Below are 23,051 nucleotides of genomic sequence, written 5' to 3'. Positions count from 1 at the left end.
AGCAGGGCAGCAGTAGCAGAGCAGGAAGTGGCTGTGAAGACATATGTTGTTGGAGCTGCGGATGGGGGTTTAGCAGGAGCAGAGCAAGAAGTGTCTGGAAGGACATATGAAGGTGGAGTTGTAGTGTTTATTAGTAGCTGAGTAGAGCAGGGAAGCAGTAGCAGAGCAGGAAGCGGCTTAGAAAACATAGGTGGGTGGAGGTGGGGGTCGTTAAAGGGGAACTTCAGCCTAAACATACTGTCATTAAGTTACATTAGTTATGTTAATTAGAATAGATGGGTAATATAATTTTTTACCCACCCTGTTTTAAAAGAACAGGCAAATGTTTGTGATTCATGGGGGCTGCCATCTTTGTCATGGGGGCAGCCATCTTTTTGGTTGAAAGGAGGTGACAAGGAGCAGGAGACACAGTTCCAACTGTCCTGTGTCCTGATAACCTCTCCCAGCTGCACACGCTAGGCTTCAAATGTAAGATTCAAAATGTAAAAAAAAAAAAAAATTGCACCAAAACAGCAGAATGAGAGCAACAACATCAGAAATCCCATCATGCTTTGCACAGCATCAGTGGAAAAAAGCCCAGGCAGTTTTCTTCTGTGCAGCTAAAAATGAGGGTTGGATAAGAGAAACAAAGTTCTGATGCTATGAAACTGTTAAAGAAACACCAGGCCTTTTCAGTGCTGCTGAGTAGATTTTTAGTCCGGAGGTTCACTTTAAGCAGAACAGATTAGAGCTGGGAAATGACAGCAGAGCAGGAAGTAACTGGGGGAGATATGAGGGTGGAGAGAAGCAGAGTTCAGGAGAGAAGCAGAAGGAGAGCAGTACATGGCTGGAGAGACATTTGAAGGTGGAGCAGAGTTTGGCTTGGAAGCAGCAGGGGACACATATGAAGGTAGACCAGGAAGCAGCGAGAAAGCAGGAAATGGCGAGAAAGCAGGAAATAGCTGGGGAGACATTTTAAGGTGGAGCAGAGTTTAGCAGGGCAGCAGCAGGAAGTGGCTGAGGAGTCATGAAGATGGAGCAGAGTTGAGCAGGGCAACAGCAGGAAGTGGCTGAGGAGTCATGAAGATGGAGCAGAGTTTAGCAGGGCAGCAGCAGGAAGTGGCTGAGGAGTCCTGAAGATGGAGCAGAGTTTAGCAGGGCAGCAGCAGGAACTGGCTGAGGAGTCATTAAGATGGAGCAGAGTTAAGCAGGGCAGCAGCAGGAAGTGGCCGAGGAGTCATGAAGATGGAGCAGAGTTTAGCAGGGCAGCAGCAGGAAGTGGCTGAGGAGTCATGAAGATGGAGCAGAGTTTAGCAGGGCAGCATGGTGCTAGGGAGTAATGTAGATGAAGCAGAGTTTAGCAGGGCAGCAGCAGGAAGTGGCCGAGGAGTCATGAAGATGGAGCAGAGTTTAGCAGGGCAGCAGCAGGAAGTGGCCGAGGAGTCATGAAGATGGAGCAGAGTTTAGCAGGGCAGCAGCAGGAAGTGGCCGAGGAGTCATGAAGATGGAGCAGAGTTTAGCAGGGCAGCAGCCGCATGAGTCTAGGGAGTCATGTAGATGAAGCAGAGTTAAGCAGGGCAGCAGCAGGAAGTGGCTGAGGAGTCATGAAGATGGAGAAGAGTTTAGCAGGGCAGCAGCAGGAAGTGGCTGAGGAGTCATGTAGATGAAGCAGAGTTAAACAGGGCAGCAGCAGCAGGATCAGAGCAGGAAATGGTTGGTATACAGAAATGAGGCTTCTCTCCAGTTTGCATAGAAGGTGGTGCAGTTTTCTCCCCCGGTAATGAAGTAAAATCAATAATCAAATCAAAATCTTTTATTGCTGCATTTACACGTTTATATATGTGTTTATAAAGCTGAGATGAGCACTGCAGGAAGCTGAATTTCTAGGCTTGGCGTTTGAAACAAAAAAGTATTGGCAGAAGCCCAAAGAATGACTTCCTGATACACATCTGTGGTCTCTTCTGATCATCACATGAAAAAGAGTCACTGCACATGCCTCTATATTTAAAGGGAAAGAATAACCACACTCTGGTTAATTGAATAACCACACTCTGGTTAACGTTATATTCATTTCAATATATGGTCAGAATTGAACTTTTAAGTGTCACTGAAGTAAGTCTGAGCAATATAAACTGAGCACACGATGAGAGTACACAGAGGCCAACTCCACTGAAAACTGCATTTTGCTCCCGATCTACACCCTGGTTGATCAGAACTGATGCTGGGGAGTGTGAGGAGGAAATCCACCAGAGTCAGATGGAAGTTCCACCCATTTGACCTTTTCCAGCCTGCCTACCGGTTGAACAGACACCAAAACATTGTGTAATAAATCACCTTTAGATCCGGCACCAGCAACTCATCAGAGCTGCAACTCACAGCGACAGCATACAGGAGATAGAGCGGAGACAGCCTTCTTTACCTTTCAAAGGGGTTTATTAAAGAGAACCCGAGGTGTGTTTAATGAATGTTATCTGCATACAGAGGCTGGATCTGCCTATACAGCCCAGCCTCTGTTGCTATCCCAAACCCCACTAAGGTCCCCCTGCACTCTGCAATCCCTCATAAATCACAGCCGTGCTGTGAGGCTGTGTTTACATCTGTAGTGTCAGTCTCAGCTGCTCCCCCGCCTCCCGCATAGCTCCGGTCCCTGCCCCTGTCCCTTCCCTCCAATCAGCAGATAGGGAAGGGATGCAGGCGGGGTCTGGAGGTCTGCAGGAGGCGGAGAGAGCAGCAGACTGACACTATAGAGATAAATACAGCCAGCTCTGACAAGCTGTTTGTCAGCAGCATGGCTGTGATTTATGAGGGATTGCAGAGTGCAGGGGGACCTTAGGGGGGTTTGGGATAGCAACAGAGGCTGGGCTGTATAGGCAGATCCAGCCTCTGTATGCAGATAATATTCTTCAAACCCACCTCGGGTTCTCTTTAAGCATCTTGTGTTACAGTTTGATTTCTTCAAAGTATAAATAGTCTTTCCTATGTCCCTTAAAGGGCAGGTCTGCACCCCAAGCCTTTTTGACTAACTCAGTCCAAATAACTGAGGCCTACTTAAATTATAACACATTGTGCGTTTTTTTTTCCCCTGTAGGACTTAAAGCGCCAGAACTGCAGCCACTAGGGTATGCTCACTAAACAATAGCAGTGTGAGGAAGTCTTGCCCTAGGTCTCCTTACTGTATAAATGCTGGATTACTGAGCAGGAAGAGCCGAGATGTGAACCCTGGTCTCATGTCAGAGGCAGAGTCCTTAACCATTACACTGTACGGCCATAAAGCACTAGGTCATCCTCCCAGTTTTCTCATTGTTTTTACTTGTAAAGTTTTCAAATGCGATTCATCTGTTCAAGATAAATTCCCATTTTCTAAAGTCTGCCATATGATTCTGTGCAGGTATTATGGAGCTGAAGAGAAAGGAAGTTGCTTCCCCAGCACAGAGCCATCACCTGACCCCGCCCACCTCCTCTTGTTTTTTCTTTAGTAGCACAGTAAGGGAGTGGGTGGGGCCAGCTATGTGTTCACAGGAAATGACTGGCTTTTCCCAGCTCCCTTCTGACTGCATTGTGAGTAATTGGACAGGGGGAGGAGTTTTTGTTCAGACTTGCTGTTTTCTCTGGCAAGCATTGCATTTACAATACAAAATGTAGGCCTGCAGTTTTCTCTCTGCTTAACCTCTGATTATGAGCTCTTATTCTACAATCAGATCATATTGCTCAGGGATACAGTAAGGTCACTTTTAAGTGGATGAGGGAGGAAAGGTAGGGGGTGAAAGGCCATTAAGATTTGGCATGCTAGTAAGAGTTACACACACACACGCTCGCTCTTTGGCCCATGTTCTGATCCGCAGTGTTGCATAACGCTAGAGCTGCGTCCTAATCCTGGTCTTACAGTGCTTTATTCCATGTTATGTTCACCTTCCCCATAAACTTCATTATGTGACTTGTGTGCCATTATTTGTTCCTCATTATTTCATCATTTGTTATTTTTGTTTTTTGTTCCCTCCTCCCTTGTTTTTCCTTTTTTCTCACCATCTCCTCCTCCCTATTTACCCCGGTCTCCACCCCTTCCTCTTCCGCTCCGCCATCTTTTTGTTGTCTGGTCCTGTTTGTGCCCATCCTCCGGTCTTCCTTCCTTCCCATCCCTGCCTGTCTTTGCTTCCTGCTGGGGGGGTGCAGCTGCAGCACCACCGAAAGCTTGATGTCACCCATTAAGCAGCCGCCACGCAAGTCGCCCTCTGACACGGAGGCCCTGGTTACCAATGCGCCCACTGGAACCATGCAGGTAAAGTGCTTGTAATGAGACTGCAATGTGTAGAGCGATAAGAGCTGGGATTATGTCTTCTGCCTGTCCGCCATATTTGATAGAGCTGGGAATTTGAGGGGCCAACTCTACCCAAAACTTGGATTTCAGTTAGACGTGGATACTGCTGGGTTTAATCGCTCACTTATGTCCTTGAGACTCTCGACTGGCCAAATTTCACTGCGATTTACCCCATTGTGCACCATTGTGTTGATAACTTGACCAACGGGGTTCCTCTCACTACTGAAATCCTCAAGAGATTAAAAAAGAGCTCCTAATTTAGAGGAACTTCAGCCTAAACAAACATACTGTCATTAAGTTACATTAGTTATGTTAATTAAAATAGATAGGTAATATAATCTCTTACCCACCCTGTTTTTTAAAAGAACAGGCAAATGTTTGATTTCATGATGGCAGCCATCTTTTTGGTTGAAAGGAGGTGACAGAGAGCATGATACACAGTTCCAACTGTCCTGTGTGCTGATTCCCCCCCCCCCCCCCCAGCTTCTAGGCAATGTGATTAACAACATAGGAAATCCCATCATGCTCTGCAAAGCATCAGGGAAAAAAAGTCCAGGCCTTTTTCTTTGATGGGCGGAGCTTAGCTAAAAATACAGCTAAAAATGATGATTTGGTAAGAAAAACAAAGTTCTGATGCTGTGAAACTGTTAAAGAAATACCAAGCCTTTTCAGTTCTGCTGAGTAGATTTTTATTCTGGAGGTTCACTTTAAAGTGAATCCGAGATAAACTTTTACTCATTGCATAATTGTGTTCTTTTCATATAGTTTATAGGGCATTCCTCAAGCCAAATATTTTGTTTTTTAAAATACTCTAATTTCCTATAAACTAAACAAGCCTCGTTCACAGCTTCTCCAGAGTACCTTGGCACTCTAAGCCTTAGTAGCAAGGGCTTATGGGAGCTCAGTCTGGGCAGGAGGTGGAGGAGGTATTACTAGTCAGATATTTCAGAGGCAGCGGGGAGGAAGGAGGAGAGGAGTTTTCACAGGCTGAGGGGTGGAGATACAGAGCAGCTTGCCTGTGAATAATGATCACAAGCAGAACATGACTGCTGTCATTGTGTCACAGGAATAAAAAATCATATACTGTTGAAGCTGTTTGCAGTTAGAAGATATATAGACAAGTTACTTGCTTTAGTTAGTTTTTCATCTCGGATCCGCTTTAAAGGACCACTGTCACGAAAAAAATTAATATTTAAAAAAAAAACATACAGTACATATAAAATGTACATTTCTCCCAGAGTTGAATGCACTATAAATTAATTTTTTTACGTTGCTGTCACTTACAGTATGTAGTCAAAAGTTGACAGATCTAACATATTTTGGACTAGTCCATCTCCTCATGGGGGATTCTCAGCATTTACCTTTTTACTTTACAAAACCACCCCCATGCAAAGGATCTATACAAAGATGCCAGGCAAACTCCCTACTAGTTTGCACACTGTTTTGGCAGTTGGACTGAGCAACTGCCGTTCAGTAAGCGCTTTTGTAAATTAATACAGGAAAATCCCCTGTAAGGAGATGGACTAGTCCAAAACCTGTTGGTTCTGTCAGATTTTCACTAGCTATTGTAACAGTGGCAACAAAGGCAAATCAATCATTTTACGGTGCTTTTTACTCTGGCAGATAGGTACAGTTTATATGTTATACATTTTCGTGTTGGTTGTCCTTTATATCCCAACTTCTACAAGAATGAAACCTCTTTCCTTGAAGTTCTTGATGATCCTATAAATTGTTGATTTAGGTGCAATCTTAGTAGCCACAATATCCTTGCCTGTGAAGCCATTTTTATGCAATGCAATGATGGCTGCATGCGTTTCTTTGCTGGTCACCATGGTTAACAATGGAAGATCAATGATTTCAAGCATCACCCTCCTTTTAACATGTCAAGTCTGCCATTCTAACCCAATCAGCCTGACATAATGATCTCCAGCCTTGTGCTCGTCAACATTCTCACCTGAGTTAACAAGACGATTACTGAAATGATCTCAGCAGGTCCTTTAATGACAGCAATGAAATGCAGTGGAAAGTTTTTTTTTTTTGAGGGGGGGGGGGGATCAGTTAATTTTCATGGAAGAGAAGGACTTCGCAATTCATCTGAACACTCTTCATAACATTCTGAAGTATATGCAAATTGCTATTATAAAAACGTAAGCACCAACTTTTCTAATCTCTAATTTTTTTGACAGTCTCAAAACTTTTGGCCTGGACTGTAGTAGAATTCTTTTTCCATAGTTGGTATATAGTTACATAGTTATTTTGGTTGAAAAAAGACATACGTCCATCGAGTTCAACCAGTACAAAGTACAACTCCAGCCTGCTCCCTCACATATCCCTGTTGATCCAGAGGAAGGAGAAAAAAACCCTACAAGGCATGGTCCAATTAGCCCCTAAAGGGAAAAATTCCTTCCTGACTTCAGATGGCAATCAGATAAAATCCCTGGATCAACATCATTAGGCATAACCTAGTAATTGTAGCCATGGATGTCTTTCAACGCAAGGAAAGCATCTAAGCCCCCTTTAAATGCAGGTATAGAGTTTGCCATAACGACTTCCTGTGGCAATGCATTCCACATCTTAATCACTTACTGTAAAGAACCCTTTCCTAAATAAATGGCTAAAACGTTTTTCCTCCATGCGCAGATCATGTCCTTTGAGAAGGCCTAGGGACAAAAAGCTCATCCGCCAAGCTATTATATTGCCCTCTGATGTATTTATACATGTTAATTAGATCCCCTCTAAGGCGTCTTTTCTCTAGACTAAATAAACCCAGTTTATCTAACCTTTCTTGGTAAGCGAGACCTTCCATCCCACGTATCAATTTTGTTGCTCGTCTCTGCACCTGCTCTAAAACTGCAATATCTTTTTTGTAATGTGGTGCCCAGAACTGAATTCCATATTCCAGATGTGGCCTTACTAGAGAGTTAAACAGGGGCAATATTATGCTAGCATCTCGAGTTTTTATTTCCCTTTTAATGCATCCCAAAATTTTGTTCGCTTTAGCTGCAGCGGCTTGGCATTGAGTACGATTATTTAACTTGTTGTCGATGAGTACTCCTAAGTCCTTCTCCAAGTTTGATGTCCCCAACTGTATCCCATTTATTTTGTATGGTGCTAGACCATTGGTACGACCAAAATGCATGACTTTACATTTGTCAACATTGAACTTCATCTGCCATGTATGTGCCCATATAGCCATCCTATCCAGATCCTGTTGCAATATGACACTATCTTCCTGAGAGTTGATGATTCTGCACAATTTTGTATCATCTGCAAAAATAGCAACATTGCTCACTACTGCATCTACTAGGTCAGCGGTTTTCAACCGCTGTGCCGCGGCACACTAGTGTGCCGCGGCATGTTGCCCGGTGTGCCGTACAGGTCTGGCCTCTCGCCAGACCTGTACCTACTTTAGGGCGCAGGAGGGGGGAAGCAGCGCTAGAAGGAGGGGCAGTGGAGGCAGCGGTGGGGAGGGGGGAAATATCCCCCCCTCCCTCACCTGGGACCCCTCCTTCTGCCTCTCTCCCCCTCCATTTAGCGATGGCAAGTGCGGCTCGGCGGCGGGGAGGGATGCGGAGAATTACTCACCACTTCCGCGTTCCAAGCGCCGGCAGCGTCATGTCGTCAGATCTCCGCCTTCAATGCCGCCCACTGTGCTTCCTGATTAGCGGAAGCACAGTGGGCGGCATTGAAGGCGGAGATCTGTGACGACATGACGCTGCCGGCTCTTGGAACGTGGCGTGGTGAGTAATTCTGCGCATGTCTCTCTCCTCGCCGCCGAGACTGCCCTTGCCACTGCTAAATGGAGGGGGAGAGAGGCAGAAGGAGGGGTCCCAGGTGAGGGAGTGGGGGAATATTTCCCCCCTCCCCACCGCTGCCTCCACTGCCCCTCCTTCTAGCGCTGCTTCCCCCCTCCTGGGCATCTATACTGGGGGGAACTGTACTAGCTATACTGGGGGCAACTAAACTAGCTATACTGGGGCAACTATACTAGCTATACTGGGCACTATACTGGGGCACTACCTACCTATACTGGGTACTACCTACCTATAGTGGGCACTATGCTAGCTATCTGGGCACTATGCTAGCTATCTGGGCACTATACTAGCTATCTGGGCACTATACTAGCTATCTGGGCACTATACTGGCTATACTGGGCACTATACTAGCTATACTGGGGCACCATACTAGCTATACTGGGCACTATACTGGGGCACTACCTACCTAAACTGGGTACTACCTACCTATACTGGGCACTATGCTAGCTATCTGGGCACTATACTAGCTATCTGGGCACTATACTAGCTATCTGGGCACTATACTAGCTATACTGGGCACTATACTGGCTATACTGGGCACTATACTAGCTATACTGGGGCACCATACTAGCTATACTGGGCACTACTGGGGCACTACCTACCTATACTGGGTACTACCTACCTATACTGGGCACTATACTAGCTATACTGGGCACTATACTAGCTATACTGGGCACTATGCTAGCTATCTGGGCACTATACTAGCTATCTGGGCACTATACTAGCTATACGGGCACTATACTGGCTATACTGGGCACTATACTGGCTATACTGGGCACTACCTACCCATACTGAGCACTATACAGGGGCACTACCTATCCATACTGGGACTATACTAGCTATACTGGGGCACTATACTGGGGTAACTATACTAACCGTACTGGGGCAACTAAACTCACTATACTGGGGCAACTATGCTAGCTATGCAGCCGCACCCCATCCCCCCCCCCCCCCCATAGCCTGCTGCGCACGGCACTGTCCACTAGGTCGCGCAAACACCCGCGCGCGCCGCCCCTCCCCCCGCCGTTCCCCGGAGAAAAATATGGTCAGAAAGTGTTTCCCGGGCCGGAAAAGGTTGGGAACCACTGTACTAGGTCATTAATAAATAAATTGAAGAGCACTGGACCCAGTACAGACCCCTGTGGGACCCCACTGCTAACAGTCTTCCATTTTGAGTACGATCCATTGACCACAACTCTTTGTTTTCTGTCCATTAGCCAGTTCCCTATCCATGCACACAGACTCTTCCCCAGTCCTTGCATCCTCAACTTTTGCACCAGACTTCTGTGGGGAACAGTGTCGAAGGCCTTTGCAAAGTCCAAGTATATCACATCTACAGCATTCCCAATATCCATATTAGCATTCACTACCTCATAAAAGCTGAGCATGTTAGTCAAACAGGACCTGTCTTTAGTAAACCCATGTTGATGCTGAGAAATAAGATTATTTTCTACTATGAAGTCATGTATAGTATCTCTTAGTAACCCCTCAAATAGTTTGCATACAACTGATGTTAAGCTTACAGGTCTATAATTTCCTGGATCTGATTTTTTGCCCTTCTTAACCTCCTGAGCGGTATGGACGAGCTCAGCTCGTCCATCACTGCCGGAGGCTGCCGCTCAGGCCCTGCTGGGCCGATTTTCTTCAAATAAAGTGCAGCACACGCAGCCGGCACTTTGCCAGCCGCGTGTGCTGCCTGATCGCCGCCGCTCTGCGGCGATCCGCCGCGAGCAGCGGCGAAAGAGGGTCCCCCCAGCCGCCTGAGCCCAGCGTAGCCGGAACAAAAAGTTCCGGCCAGCGCTAAGGGCTGGATCGGAGGCGGCTGACGTCAGGACGTCGGCTGACGTCCATGACGTCACTCCGCTCGTCGCTATGGCGACGATCTAAGCAAAACAAGGAAGGCCGCTCATTGCGGCCTTCCTTGTTCTGGGCGCCGGAGGCGATCGGAAGATCGCCTCCGGAGCGCCCTCTAGTGGGCTTTCATGCAGCCAACTTTCAGTTGGCTGCATGAAATAGTTTTTTTTTTATTAAAAAAAAACCCTCCCGCAGCCTCCCTGGCGATCTCAATAGAACGCCGGGGAGGTTAAATAATAGGAAAACGTGGGCTGTACGCCAATCCACTGGGACTCTGCCAGTTGCAAGAGAGTCACAAAAGATAAGATAAAGGGGTTGAGCTATAACTGAGCTTAATTCCCTTAGGACCCGAGGATGCATGCCATCCGGGCCAGGTGCCTTATCTATTTTTAATTTATTTAGTCTTGCCTTCACTTCTTCCTGCGTTAAGTATTTAATATTACAGTTAGAAGATTGAGACTCTTCTGCCTCTGCAATTTGCAACAGTGCTGTTTCCTTTGTGAAGACAGAAGCAAAGAAAGCATTTAATAACTCTGCTTTACCTTGGTCATCCACCATTGGGCGTTCTTCTACACATATAGAAAAATCGGTGACCCAATCTCCGTTTTTGCATTATTTTTTTTCTGTGCTATCTGCTGTGCTTATGCATATGATGCACGTTTGTGCCTCTCTTCTACTGTACTGCAAAATAGAAAATCTCAAAAGAAAGCAAAGCGACAGAAAAAACATTTTTTGCAGGGACAGGTGTGTGTCCTGCCTTAAGGCTACTTACACGCCAAGACGTTGCGTTTTAGGGGACGTTATGGTCGCATAACGTGCCCCTAACGCAACACATGGTGGTGTTGAAGTTGGACGTCAGATTGAGCTGCGTTATGCAGCTCTCAAAGCAGCCGCTCCAGGATAGTGATGGGAAGTCCGGATCTTTTTAAGGATTCGGATCATTTGAATCGGATCATTGAAAAGATCCTGATCTTTGAACAGAATCATATGAATCATTTTACTAGGGAAGCAGACTGGGTGAAATGACTAGCAGGACAGGACTTCCCCTGCACTGTGCATTCTGTATGTTCCTGTTTCTTCCAGACAGACATCCACTGTGAACCGAATCTTTCATTGTGATGATTCGACTCATAAAAAAGATCCGGATCAAATGAACGATTCATTCATGATCCGGACAACACTACAGTCCCACCAGGAGTCTCTGCAGTGCAGTGAATATTAATTAGCTATGTGGCTGGCCGTGGAGGAGGAGGGGAGACCTCCTCCTCCAACATTACTGAGCATGTGCAAACAGTCTAACGTGGCTTAGACCAGTATAACGTACAGCATGCAGCACTTTGTTTTTAACGTGCTGCGTTACTATGTAACGCAACGTGTTACTGTGAACAGCAACATTGATTTTACAGTGCTGTGAGTTAGGCTGCTGTAACGTGGGACTTTAACGTCCCACTGTGAAACCAGCCTAAAGGTAACCTGAAGTAAGAGACATATGGAGGCTGACATATTTATTTCCTTTTAAACAATGCACATTGCCTGGCTGTCCTGCTGATCCTCTGCCTCTAATACTTTTAGCCATAGACCCTGAACAAGCAGATCAGGTGCTTCTGACTGAAGTCTGACTAGATTTGCGCATGATCAGCAGGACTGCCAGGCAACTGATATTGTTTAAAAGGAAAGAAGTATGGCAGCCACCATATACCTCTCATTTCAGGTTCATTTTAAAGTATCACAGAGGTTTCCTGTCCTGAACTCAGGACAGGAAATGAATAAAATTCTCCCAAGAAGGCAACACAACAGCAGTAAAAGCATAACGTAGGATTTAATCAGCATTGAGAATTAAAAGACAATCCAGTAGTTTGGTTTGAAATCCTCAGATTTGGGTGGAGTTGGTTCTTGAGCTGCGGTTCTAGAGCCAGCCGGTTCTATCTAGAAGCCAGCAGGTTCTGCATTTGGAGCTGAAGGATACATGCTACTAATGAGAACCGGTTGGTTGGCGCTTAGCAGTTATTTTTGCTGCCTGGCTCCTGGGATTGCTCTGGCTGTGTTGGTAACATAAACTGGTGTCCTCATTCTAAAGCTAAGCTGTTCCCTTCTTGTCCTGCGCTTTGTGTAGCATAGATAAGAATAGCTATTGTGCTTTCCAGCCGCACCCTGTATTGCTGGAGTACCTCTCCTTCTGCACACTAATCGTTTGTTTTTGCATTGGTCCTGGAGGTACTGCCACACTAGGTCGATGCACAAAGTAGACGGAGGAAACTCTTTCCATCTCTCTTTTTTAAAAATCCATTGATATGACTCTTTCCTGATATTAGGGTCTAAAATCAGTACAATTTTTATATTCGCTTTTAGACCCTAAGGCTGCTTTCACAGTGGGACGTTACAGGCGCACGTTAGAGCAGCCTGTAACGCAGCCCACCGCACAGTAATGAAAAATCAATGGGCTGTTCACAGAGTGCCCACGTTGCGTTACATTGTAACGCTGCACGTCAAGTGAAAGTACTGCATGCTGTACGCAATATGCGGCTAAGCCGTGTTAGACTGTTTGCACATGCTCAGTAATGTTGGAGGAGGAGGTCTCCCCTCCTCCTCCGCGGCCAGCCACATGGCTAATTAATATTCACTGCACTGTGTGACGTGCAGTGTTTACTTCCTGGAGCGGCCGCTCTGTGCAGCAATTGGCTGGCGGGACCACGTGATGCGGATCACGTGGTCTCTGCATCGCATAGCACAAAAAAAAGCGCACCAAGAGCTGCATAACGCAGCTCTAGGTAGGGTCCTGCTCCAACACCACCAGGCGTTGCGTTAGGGGCACGTTATGTGACCTATAACTTCCCCTAAAACGCAACGTCCTGGTGGGAAAGAGGCCTAAAAGCAAGAAAAAAAAATCCTACCCCCAGAGAGACTGCAGCAGCTCCTGCACTTGCCTGCCTGGGATCCAGCATTGCAGTTCTCCCTTCATCCTCCAGGTGGCGCTGTAACCCTATAGTGAGTTCACCGGCTGTTGTACCAGTGAATACCATCCTCTGGTATGTTTTAAAGGATAACTGAAGTGAGCGGTATATGGAGGCTGCCATATTTTTCTTCCTTAGAGGCAGATGATCAGCAGGATAGCCAGGCAACTGGTATTGTTTAACTACTTCAAGTCCGCCCCACGCCAATGGGCGTGGCCGAGGCGGCAGCCCCAGGACCACCTAACGCCAACTGGCGTCAAGTCCTGGGGCTGCAGTTTGCAGGAGATGCACGCAGGCTGCGTGCGCATCTCCTGCTTGGGGGGGCGGAGCTCTGCTCCGCCTTCAGTCTGAGTACAGCGCTGCGGTCAGCAGCAGCGCTGTACTGGGGACAGCCATGTGACACAGCTGTCCCCCTGTCACACGAGAGAGCGATTGGCTCTCATAGGCTGAAGCCTATGACAGCCATTCGCGTCATTGGCTCGCTGGGGGGAGAGAGGGAGCTGGGGGAGTATAAATAAACAAATAGGACCTTTTATTAAAATATAAACATAAATATTTATATAAAAAAAAACACAGATGGGGCAATCAGACCCCACCAACAGAGAGCTCTGTTGGTGGGGAGAAAGGGGGGGGGGCTTTGGGGAGGAGGGAATCACTTGTGTGCTGAGTTGTACGGGCCTGCAGCTATTTAGTTAAAATTGCCCTGGTCCTTAGGGGGGTTTACCACTGCAGTCCTCAAGTGGTTAAAAGGAAATAAATATGGCAGCCTCCATATACCTCTTGTTACAGTTGTTCTTTCACCACTTGCCGACCGCGCACTCATAACGCGCGTCGGCAAAGTGGCAGCAGCAGGACCAGCGACGCAGTATTGCGTCGCCGGCTGCAGGCTAATTAATCAGGAAGCAGCCGCTCGCGCGAGCGGCTGCTTCCTGTCCATTCACGGCGGGGGGCTCCGTGAATAGCCTGCGGGCCGCCGATTGCGGCTCGCAGGCTAAATGTAAACACAAGCGGAAATAATCCGCTTTGTTTACATTGTAAGGCGCTGCTGCGCAGATCGGCGATCCCCGGCCAATCAGCGGCCGGGGTTCTCCGCCATGTGACATGGGACAGCCTGTCACTGGCTGCACAGGACGGATAGCGTCCTGTGCAGCCCCGATCACCGGAGGGGTAGCAGGTAGGAGAGGGAGGGGGGAATTTCGCCGCGGAGGGGGGCTTTGAGGTGCCCCCCGCAACACCCACAGCAGGCAGAAGCGATCAGACCCCCCCAGCACATCATCCCCCTAGGGGGGAAAAAAGGGGGGCGATCTGATCGCTCTGCATGAAACCTGATCTGTGCTGGGGGCTGTAGAGCCCACCCAGCACAGATCTGAAAATACAGCGCTGGTCCTTAAGGGGGGGTAAAGGCTGGGTCATCAAGTGGTTAAGACTTGCTTGCCAGAAAAAAAACTTGTGCGATAATGAATTGTATGTGTACTATGGATAATAAATAGAATATTAGTAGCAAAGAAATTATTTAGTTATATAGGTTTTTTTTCTTTTTGTAAAGAACATGGCATCATTCTGTCACATTTTCTGTTTCAAAACCACACTGTGGGTTTGATTCACTAAGCTGTGCTGCTACAGCAGTGCAGCTTAATGGCAGCAGGGAGTGTTGTAATTCCCTGCGCACGCTTTGCAGCCATAGAGTAAGCAGTGAAATTAGGCTGGGCTCAGATAGTTTAAAAGAGCGATTTGTTACACTTAACGAGCGCTCTACTGAAATCGCCCGGAGCCCGGAATGTCCTGTAGCTTCAAAGTATGACATTCCTGCACTTTGAATGGCCCTGCAGGCTGCCTGTCACTTGACAGTCAGGCTGTTGGGGCCTAGCAAAGTGAAGGAATATCGTACTTTGAAACTACTGGACCCGCCAGGCTCCGGGCTGGTTCAGTGGAGCGGTCGTTAAAGTGAACCTCCGGACTAAAAATCTACTCAGCAGAACTGAACAGGCTTGGTGTTTCTTTAACAGTTTCACAGCATCAGAACTTTGTTTTTCTTACCAAAGCATCATTTTTATCTGCATTTTTATCTAAGCTCCACCCAACAAAGAGAAAAAGCCCGGGCTTTTTTTCCCTGATGCTGTGCAGAGCATGATGGGATTTCCTATGTTGTTGTTCACGTTGCCTGGCAACTGGTAGGGGTGATCAGCACACAGGACAGTTGGAACTGTGTCTCATGCTCCCTGTCACCTCCTTTCAACCAAAAAGATGACTGCCCTCATGAAATCAAACATTTGCCTGTTCTTTTAAAACAGGGTGGGTAAGAGATTATATTACCTATCTATTTTCATTAACATAGCTAATGTAACTTAATGACAGTATGTTGGTGTAGGCTGGAGTTCCTCTTTAAGTGTAACAAATCGCTCTTTTAAACTATCTGAGCCCAACCTAATTTCACTGCGTACGTTAGAACACTGTAGCAGCGCAGCTTAGTGACTCAAGCCCTCTAAGCTATAAAGCAAAGCAGAAATAATGACCCTTTGACCTTTCCTGCAGTAAAACCTTATCTCAAGCTGTCTCTCGCTGTTTCTTGGCAGTTCAAGTGCTTCAGAAAACAGGACTGTATTCCACCCAGTGGGTCAAAGAGTTCAGAGTATCTCTTTTGCATAGATAACACCCGAAGTGTTTTAACTCTTCTTGAAATGGAAAATTATAGTAGACTTTTCTTTGCTACTAATGTTCTATAATTCTAATGTTCTATTTCTTAGCTGTGCTACATGTAAAATTCAATATCTCATACGTTTTTCACTTCAGGTTTGCTTTAAGAGCAGCAGAGTTCCCCTTTAATGTGTAAACTGCAGTCTCCGCACCCACAGGGCTGTCTTCCTCCCGGTGATGGAGAGAGGCTACGGGAGACTCCAGCACTGATATTGGCTCTCACAGCTATAAACCATGGCCTGCTGGGGCTGCGGGGGAGGACTGATATCACCCTGCAGGAATCTGTCTGTGCGTCACGCCTCCATCCCTGCTGCTGCTGCTGCTGCAATCCTGGTGCAGCTTCATCTGGTTCTCTGCGCTCACAGATCCCGTGTCTCAGGCGCAGTCTCCTGGGTAATAAGCCGAGGCAGGCGGCTGTCAGGATAAAGGTGGTCAAGCTGCGTGGGGTTAATGTGTGGACTTAGAGGGCACAAATCCAAGAACCAGCTCATAGCTGCTTATGGTATGAGTGTTAAGGGAGGCTTCCGCAGCTACTAAAAGTCCCGTCTCTAAAGGCAGACATGACCTGGGGCAACTGATCCATGTGACATGGCCAAATTAAGGAGATTCTGCACACAAGAGGCCACGTTTCTGCCAGGACCAGGAGAGCATCTGTTCCTGAGGCTTAAAGGACAACTGTAGTGAGAAGTACTGTATATAGAGGTGGCCATATTTATTTCCTTTTAAACGATACCAGTTGCCTGGCAGCCCTGCTGGTCTATTTGGCTGCACTAATGTCTGAATCACACCAGAGACGAGCATGCAGTGAATCTTATCAGATTTGACAATAATGTCAGAAACACATCTGATGCATGCTTGTTCAGGGGCTATGGCTTAAAGTATTAGAGGCATAGGAGCGGCAGGGCTGCCAGGCAACTGGTATTGTTTAAAAGGAAATAAATATAGCAGCCTCCATATACCTCTTACTACAGTTGTCCTTTAAAGGGACACTTAAGTCAAACAAAAAAAATGAGTTTTACTCACCTAGGGCTTCCAATAGCCCCTGCAGCTCTCCGGTGCCCTCGCCGTATCCCTCCGATCCTCCTGGCCCCGCCGGCAGCCACTTCCTGTTACGGTGACAGGAGCTGACAGGCTGGGGACGCGAGTGATTCTTCGCGTTCCCAGACACATTAGCACCCTCTATGCTGCTATATGGTATATGATATATGCTATAGCAGCATAGATGGCGCTATTGTGGCCAGGAACGCGAAGAATCACTCACGTCCCCAGCCTGTCAGCTCCTGTCACCGTAACAGGAAGTGGCTGCCGGCGGGGCCAGGAGGATCGGAGGGAGACGGCGAGGGCACCGGACAGCTGCAGGGGGCTATTGGAAGCCCAGGTGAGTAAAACTCATTTTTTTTTTTGTTTGACTTAAGTGTCCCTTTAAGCTTTGAGTGTGGACAGAAACAGACCCTGATTTTCCAATTCCAAAAAATACATTTTAACTAATCTCATCTGCCCAACCAACTAATCTAACTGTATAGGTCACCATACAGCCAGCGATGATGGGCAGATTCGACCAAGAGACAAATCTCTCTCTAATCAAATCTGATCAGAGAGAGCTCTTTTGGCCGCCCATACACAGCAGGCTGATTCCCGATCATTTTCATGCTGAAATCAATCCGGAATCGGCCTCGACGCCCCATCCAGTGCCTGGCCGCTGCCCCCCAGTGTATAAATGTACCCCCCATGTATGCATTTATATATTACCTGTCCTGTGTCGCCCACCACGCGCTTCCCATCCGTATTCGGAATCCCGCTCCTCTAGTAGCGCTATATATGCCGCCATCGTGTGTGACGTCACAGCATCGGGTTTTGTCGTCCTGATATCACTCCCGGTTACCGCCGTGCACCCGATCGACTACACAAGCCTGATATCTTGCAGCATGTCTGATCAATACTTGCAATCAATTTCGGTTGGAAACCGGTCACATCATCAATCTGGCTTGATCTTGGCGGCCCCAATTTTCTGCCGATTCGATAATATTTTTCATACTTTTCCGTTAGCCGGGCGCATCCACTAGGTGGCAATAAAACTCCACCAGAATGACATCTTTCCCTACTATCCATGGCGGCCTGGAGGGAGAATAGTAATTAACGCCACCTAGTGAATGCGCCCGGCTAACGGACAAGTACCATATTTATTGAATCGGATGGTCGATTGGACCCCAAGTCGAAAGATGTCCGGCCACATTAAATGCTTTAGCACCTCCACAGTTCCCAGGAGGACCGCTTGACTCCACCCATCCGAGCTGATGGCCACACTCCTCTGAGCCACCTTAGCTCTGATAGGGCTGGGTTTTTCTTTGGAGTTCTAGTGAGGATTGGGCCATCTCTACACATATAGAGATGATTAGAAATAATCCATTCGGCCTTGAAAGATCTAAATTGTGTACAAACTCACTAGTCAACCGAAATAATCACTAATTTAGTTGACAGCATGCGGTGGGCACAGATGTTCCCCGTAATCAGTAGCAGATTGCGCCTCATCCTTCTCCTTCTCTTTCCATAGGCCTGAGCAAGCTGCTTCCCTTCCCTTTCCATAGGACAGAACAGACCTCCCCTTTCCTTGCCATAGGCCTGAGCAAGCTGCTCCTCCTTCCCTCTCCATAGGCCTGAGCAAGCCACTCCCCCTTCCCTCTCCAAAGGACAGCAGGCCGCTCCCCCTTTCCTTGCCACAGGACAGGGCAAGCTGCTCCCCCTTCCCTCTCCAAAGGACAGCAGGCCGCTCCCCCTTTCCTTGCCACAGGACAGGGCAAGCTGCTCCCCCTTCCCTCTCCATAGGACAGGCTAGTGACCTGTCTGTACAGCACTCTGCTCTGAACTGTCACCCAAGGGATGGAGTCTTGCTCCCTGCCAGGTGACAGTCCCCATAATATGAGGGTACAAGGCTTCAGATCTAATCCATGGAGGTGGGGGGGGGGGGGAGGGGGCACCTTACAGGACATAACGGACCTGCTGTTACTGTACTGCAGGGCATTGTGGTGTCTAGGCCTGGAGGGGTCACAGCTGTTCTGGTGACACAAGGGGGACCGACATGATTTCAGACAGGCGCTTGTAAAGTTTTGGGTGATCAGGAAATTATGCCATAACTTAGGCGAGGGCTTCAACCTTTTCCACTTAATAGCAGACACATTTTAAAGGACACCTGAAGTGAGAGGGATATGGTGGCTGCCATATTTATTTCCTTTTAAACAATACCAGTTGCCTGGCAGCCCTGCTGATTTATTTGGCTGTAGTAGTGTCTGAATCACACCAGAAACAAGCATGCAGCTAATCCAGTCAGATTTCAGTCAGAGCACCTGATCTCCTGCATGCTTGTTCAGGGTCTATGGCTAAAATTACTACAGGCAGAGGATCAGCAGGGCAGCCAGGCAACCTGCATTGTTTAACCTATTCAGGACTGCGCGTATTAAAACATACGCAACACTTGTGGCTGCCGCCCGCCGTTTTCGCTCCCGCCGTGATTGTGCGCACCTGAGAGGGGAGATTAAGTTGTCATATGACAGCTGACATCTCCCCTCAGTGATCGGAAGCCATCACATACGGCTTCTGATCACTAAAATCGCCGGCGGATCGTAGTGATCACTGTTATGTTAGTGATGCGGCTATAGGGGGGAAAGAAGAGGATCCACTCACCTTCCTGCCCTTCCCCCGGTGATCCCCTCCGCTCTGGCCGGCATCACCGCTTGCTCTGATGCAAGTGTCCGGTCCCGGGTTGATGACTTCATCAAGCTGCGACCCGGGAACTTAACGTCAGTGCGCCACAGCGGCTCATTGCTGGAGCCTGGGAGGTGAGTAAAGGCTGCCGGCTACAGGGGGAACACACAGCCCAGCAAGCCACACTCTGGATCCGGCTGCCTGACACCCCCCACCCCCCCCCCCCCCATGCAAATTTGCCTGGTCCTTAAGGGGGGTTAGGCCGCCGGTCCTGAAAGGGTTAAATTGAATTAAATAGATCAACCTCCATATCCTTCTCAGTTCAGGTATGGTTAAAGTTATTCCAGTCCAGGATTGCTGAATCACTTCAATCCAGCCCTAGTAAACCCTCGCCGTACCCCAGGCACGAGCTGCTCCATACATCTCGCTGCTATTCACTTAATCTGGCATGCTGCCCTCCAGCCGCAGCCCCCCTGCACCATCCTCCCCTCCGGGGACAGCATTCAGGGCTGCACGTGTCGGACATCGCTACCCCTGCCTCCCCCGGCCTGCACACGGCGACCCTCACACCCTCCGCATGTCACTGTAGCAGCTGCCGGTCACATTGAAATTCCAGTCACCGTGGTTACCAGTAAACCATCCAAGACTAATAACAATGCATCGGTCCCAAGTGAGGCTGGCGTGACCCCTCTCCTCCAATCAGGCGATAACAAGCCTGCCGTGGCCGGTTTGAAACCCGCGCAAAGATTTTTTTTTTCTCATCTTAATCAGATTTTTTTTTTTCTCTCCAAAGTTTATAAAAGAACTTTGAAGTCCTAGACGATCAGAAACTTGGTATTGAGGCTTTCGGGTTCTCTTCACAAGATCCTAGCTATTCTGTATCACCCCAGACTTCTGAGGTCCTTCAGACAAAGCCCTATCTGTCCATGCCTTGCACTGATGAAGACCAACTTAGCCTGAAGCAGCCGCCTGCAAATGTGGTTATGTGGTTGTGTGAAGTTAGTTAACATGAAGTGACCTAAAAAAACACCTATGGTAGAGGGAAGGCTCTGAAACCTATCGTGCCTTCCTGATCTTCTCTCTGTGTCCTCATTCCGCCGCTGTTGAAGATGTAGTCAGACATCAGATTGGAGAGGGTTAAAGCAAAGCTAAACTTAGAAATTCCACTCTGCTCTAAAAGATGAGCAACAGCATAATAACCTTTTAAAGAAAAACATTTGTGTTACAACTGATACAAATCCTGCAATAAATCTGCAGGGTCTACTTCCTGCTTTCATGGAATCAGACCTAGGGTTAACCTCTTGACGACCAGCTAACGCCGATTGGCGTAAACTGGTCGTCTGCGGGTTACCATGGAGCGGCCTTTCCATGTCAGTTCACGGAGGGTGTCTCAGTGAACAGCCGGAGAGCCGCCGATCGCGGCTCGCCAGCAAAATGTAAACATTTGGCCGGGGATCGCCGGCATATGATAGGCTGAAGCCTATCCTTCAATGCGCAGGACGGAAATCCGTCCTGCGCAGCTCACAGGGGAAGGGAGAGGGAGGGAGCGGGCGAGAGGGCGGAAAGCGATGCGGAGGGGGGCTTTGAAGAGCCCCCCCCGCTAAGCAACTGCAGCCAGCGGCGATCAGACCCCCCCCCAGCAGGACATCCCCCTAGTGGGGAAAAAAGGGGGGTAGTCTGATCGCCCTGCTGCACTCCTGATCGGTGCTGCGGGCTGTAGAGCCCACGCAGCACCGATCAGTGAAAAATCCCCTGGTCGGCAAGTGGTTAACATGTTGTGTTTACAAATTAGCAGCTCTGCCGAGGCAGCCAGCAGACACAGGTGAGAGATCAAATTACACTTGTGATTAAACACAGAGGAGGGGGAATTAGACAGGCTGAACTCTCTAAATACATACAGGGTGCAGTTTTCTGTTTTCCTTCTGTCCTGTGCAAGAGTTCAGGTCCACTAGAAGGGCTAAAATCAAAAAGATAGATCCGCGATGTTGGTTTTTAGTCGGTCATAAAATAATTGATCGTAAATTTACATTGTAGTATCGATAGTAAACACAAAAACAAGTGATAATTGACTGGTGGATGGCCGGCTAGACTGTTGCCGTTACGCAGGTATAAATGCCTTTTGAAGTATTCGCTGGAAGTATCTAACTTGTTTCCCCTCCCCCTTCTCTGCCCGCAGGGACCAGTAATCTACGCTCAGCTGGACCATTCGGCGACAGCCGGCAATCAGATCAACCAGTCGGAACGGGTGGTCTACGCCGACATCCGGAAGGTCTGCTGAGATCCCCAACTGGAGAAAAGAAAAAATTCCATAAATGACTTTAATACGGACCCAAAAGTGGCCCCCGAGCCATTGTGGCCCCCGTAGCCACGCGTGACCAATGTATGTGACTCTAGTGCCGTGTGTTTGTTTTATGACGGAAGCCGCGCACCATCGCCCAATACTCGTCACGGAGTGCTTGTCCCGTTTACGCATGTGCAGCGACGCCGGAGGTTTCACCTGTACAACTCCTCCCGACCTTCAGAACTGTCTTCAGTGCCGGCTTCCTGTACATATCAGAATGCAACCACATACAGGTGCTCCAAATAGACTTACTGAATGAGGACCAAAACTCGGCCAAGTGCTTCATATAAAGGGAATGTATCGTGATATTGTCTGTTCTTTTCATCTGTTATGTTCAGCATTGGGGGGGGGGGGGGGGGGGGATGGAAGTGCTTGGGATGAAGAATTTTTTTTTATCAGGAAAATAGTACGTAACCAGAATTGAAAAATCAGTATTTGCTTAGAGTCCCTTTTGTTTGCAGGTACAAGAAGTTCCTTGTTTTGCTGCAGTGCAGTAAAGGTGGCCATACACTTAAAGACACCAGATTCGACCATCAGTTTGATCCCTGTCAGATCAAATCTCATCTGAAGGTTCCCAATAACGGTACAATTTTTCCTTCAGATTCAATCCTTCGATGCACCTTTTTTTTTTATCAAATTGTATAGAAAGCTGCCCTGTTTGTGGTGCAAACGATAAGATTCTTTGGTGTATCAGAAAAGTAAAAAATATCGATCTGAAAGTTGGATTTCATGATAGAATCGGAATGTAAAACCTCTTTAAATTGTTCGGTTAATGGGAATAATCGATAATTGCCTCCCTATTAGTTATGATCTTTTAAATCGCGTCAAATTGCATCTGATGAAAAAATTGTACCGTTAATGGGCAACTTTTATTCGAGTGATCTCAAACTGCTACACACAAGGCAAACATTTTTAATAGGTTTCAGCATGAAACTTAGTTATAGATCTTTCTAACCGCAGCGTTGACTGTTCGATGCAGTGCAGCGCTATGGACCGTTGATCCACCACCAATCGATCAATATCTTCCAACTGGAGCAATCCATTTTGGATGATCAAATGATCTGGATAGCCTTGGCATTCATTTCCGGCGGATTTGATCAAAAGTGATTGAATTGGCCGAATATTGATGGGAAAAATCGATAAGTGTAGGGTCACCTTAAAGAGAAGAACTCCATCTAGTACAATAAAACCTAGTTATCAATGGTGATTGGCAAGTTATCAGACCAGCATACAAAGGATCTGCAACCTGGAACAGGTTCAGACTCCTAAGTATGATCCTCTTTCTGCAAAGTTCTGGATAACCAGATTTCTGGTCCAGTCACAACAGACTTTGCTGATTGGTAAAGTCGCAAGACTGACTTCCTACCAATCTGAGGCTTATTGACTGCAGCGGTAAAACCAGA

At 47.6% G+C, this 23,051-nt stretch overlaps 1 protein-coding gene across 2 annotated transcripts in view; it reads left to right on the top strand.

The window, feature by feature from the left end:
• The window catches only part of MPZL1 (myelin protein zero like 1), a 72,623-nt gene extending 50,669 nt beyond the window's left edge, over positions 1-21,954 (top strand). For both annotated transcript variants that reach the window (XM_068270810.1, XM_068270809.1), the window contains exons 4-5: positions 4,150-4,255; positions 21,484-21,954. In XM_068270810.1, the coding sequence (XP_068126911.1) occupies positions 4,150-4,255; positions 21,484-21,585 (208 nt within the window). In that variant the 3' untranslated portion in view covers positions 21,586-21,954. The remainder of the gene's footprint in view (positions 1-4,149; positions 4,256-21,483) is intronic.
• The last annotated feature ends 1,097 nt before the right edge of the window (positions 21,955-23,051 follow it).

This window comes from Hyperolius riggenbachi, chromosome 2, assembly GCF_040937935.1.
Source record: "Hyperolius riggenbachi isolate aHypRig1 chromosome 2, aHypRig1.pri, whole genome shotgun sequence".
NCBI lineage: Eukaryota > Metazoa > Chordata > Amphibia > Anura > Hyperoliidae > Hyperolius > Hyperolius riggenbachi.
The sequence above is the reverse complement of the archived record's forward strand: the minus strand, read 5'-3'. Positions and strand labels throughout refer to the sequence as shown.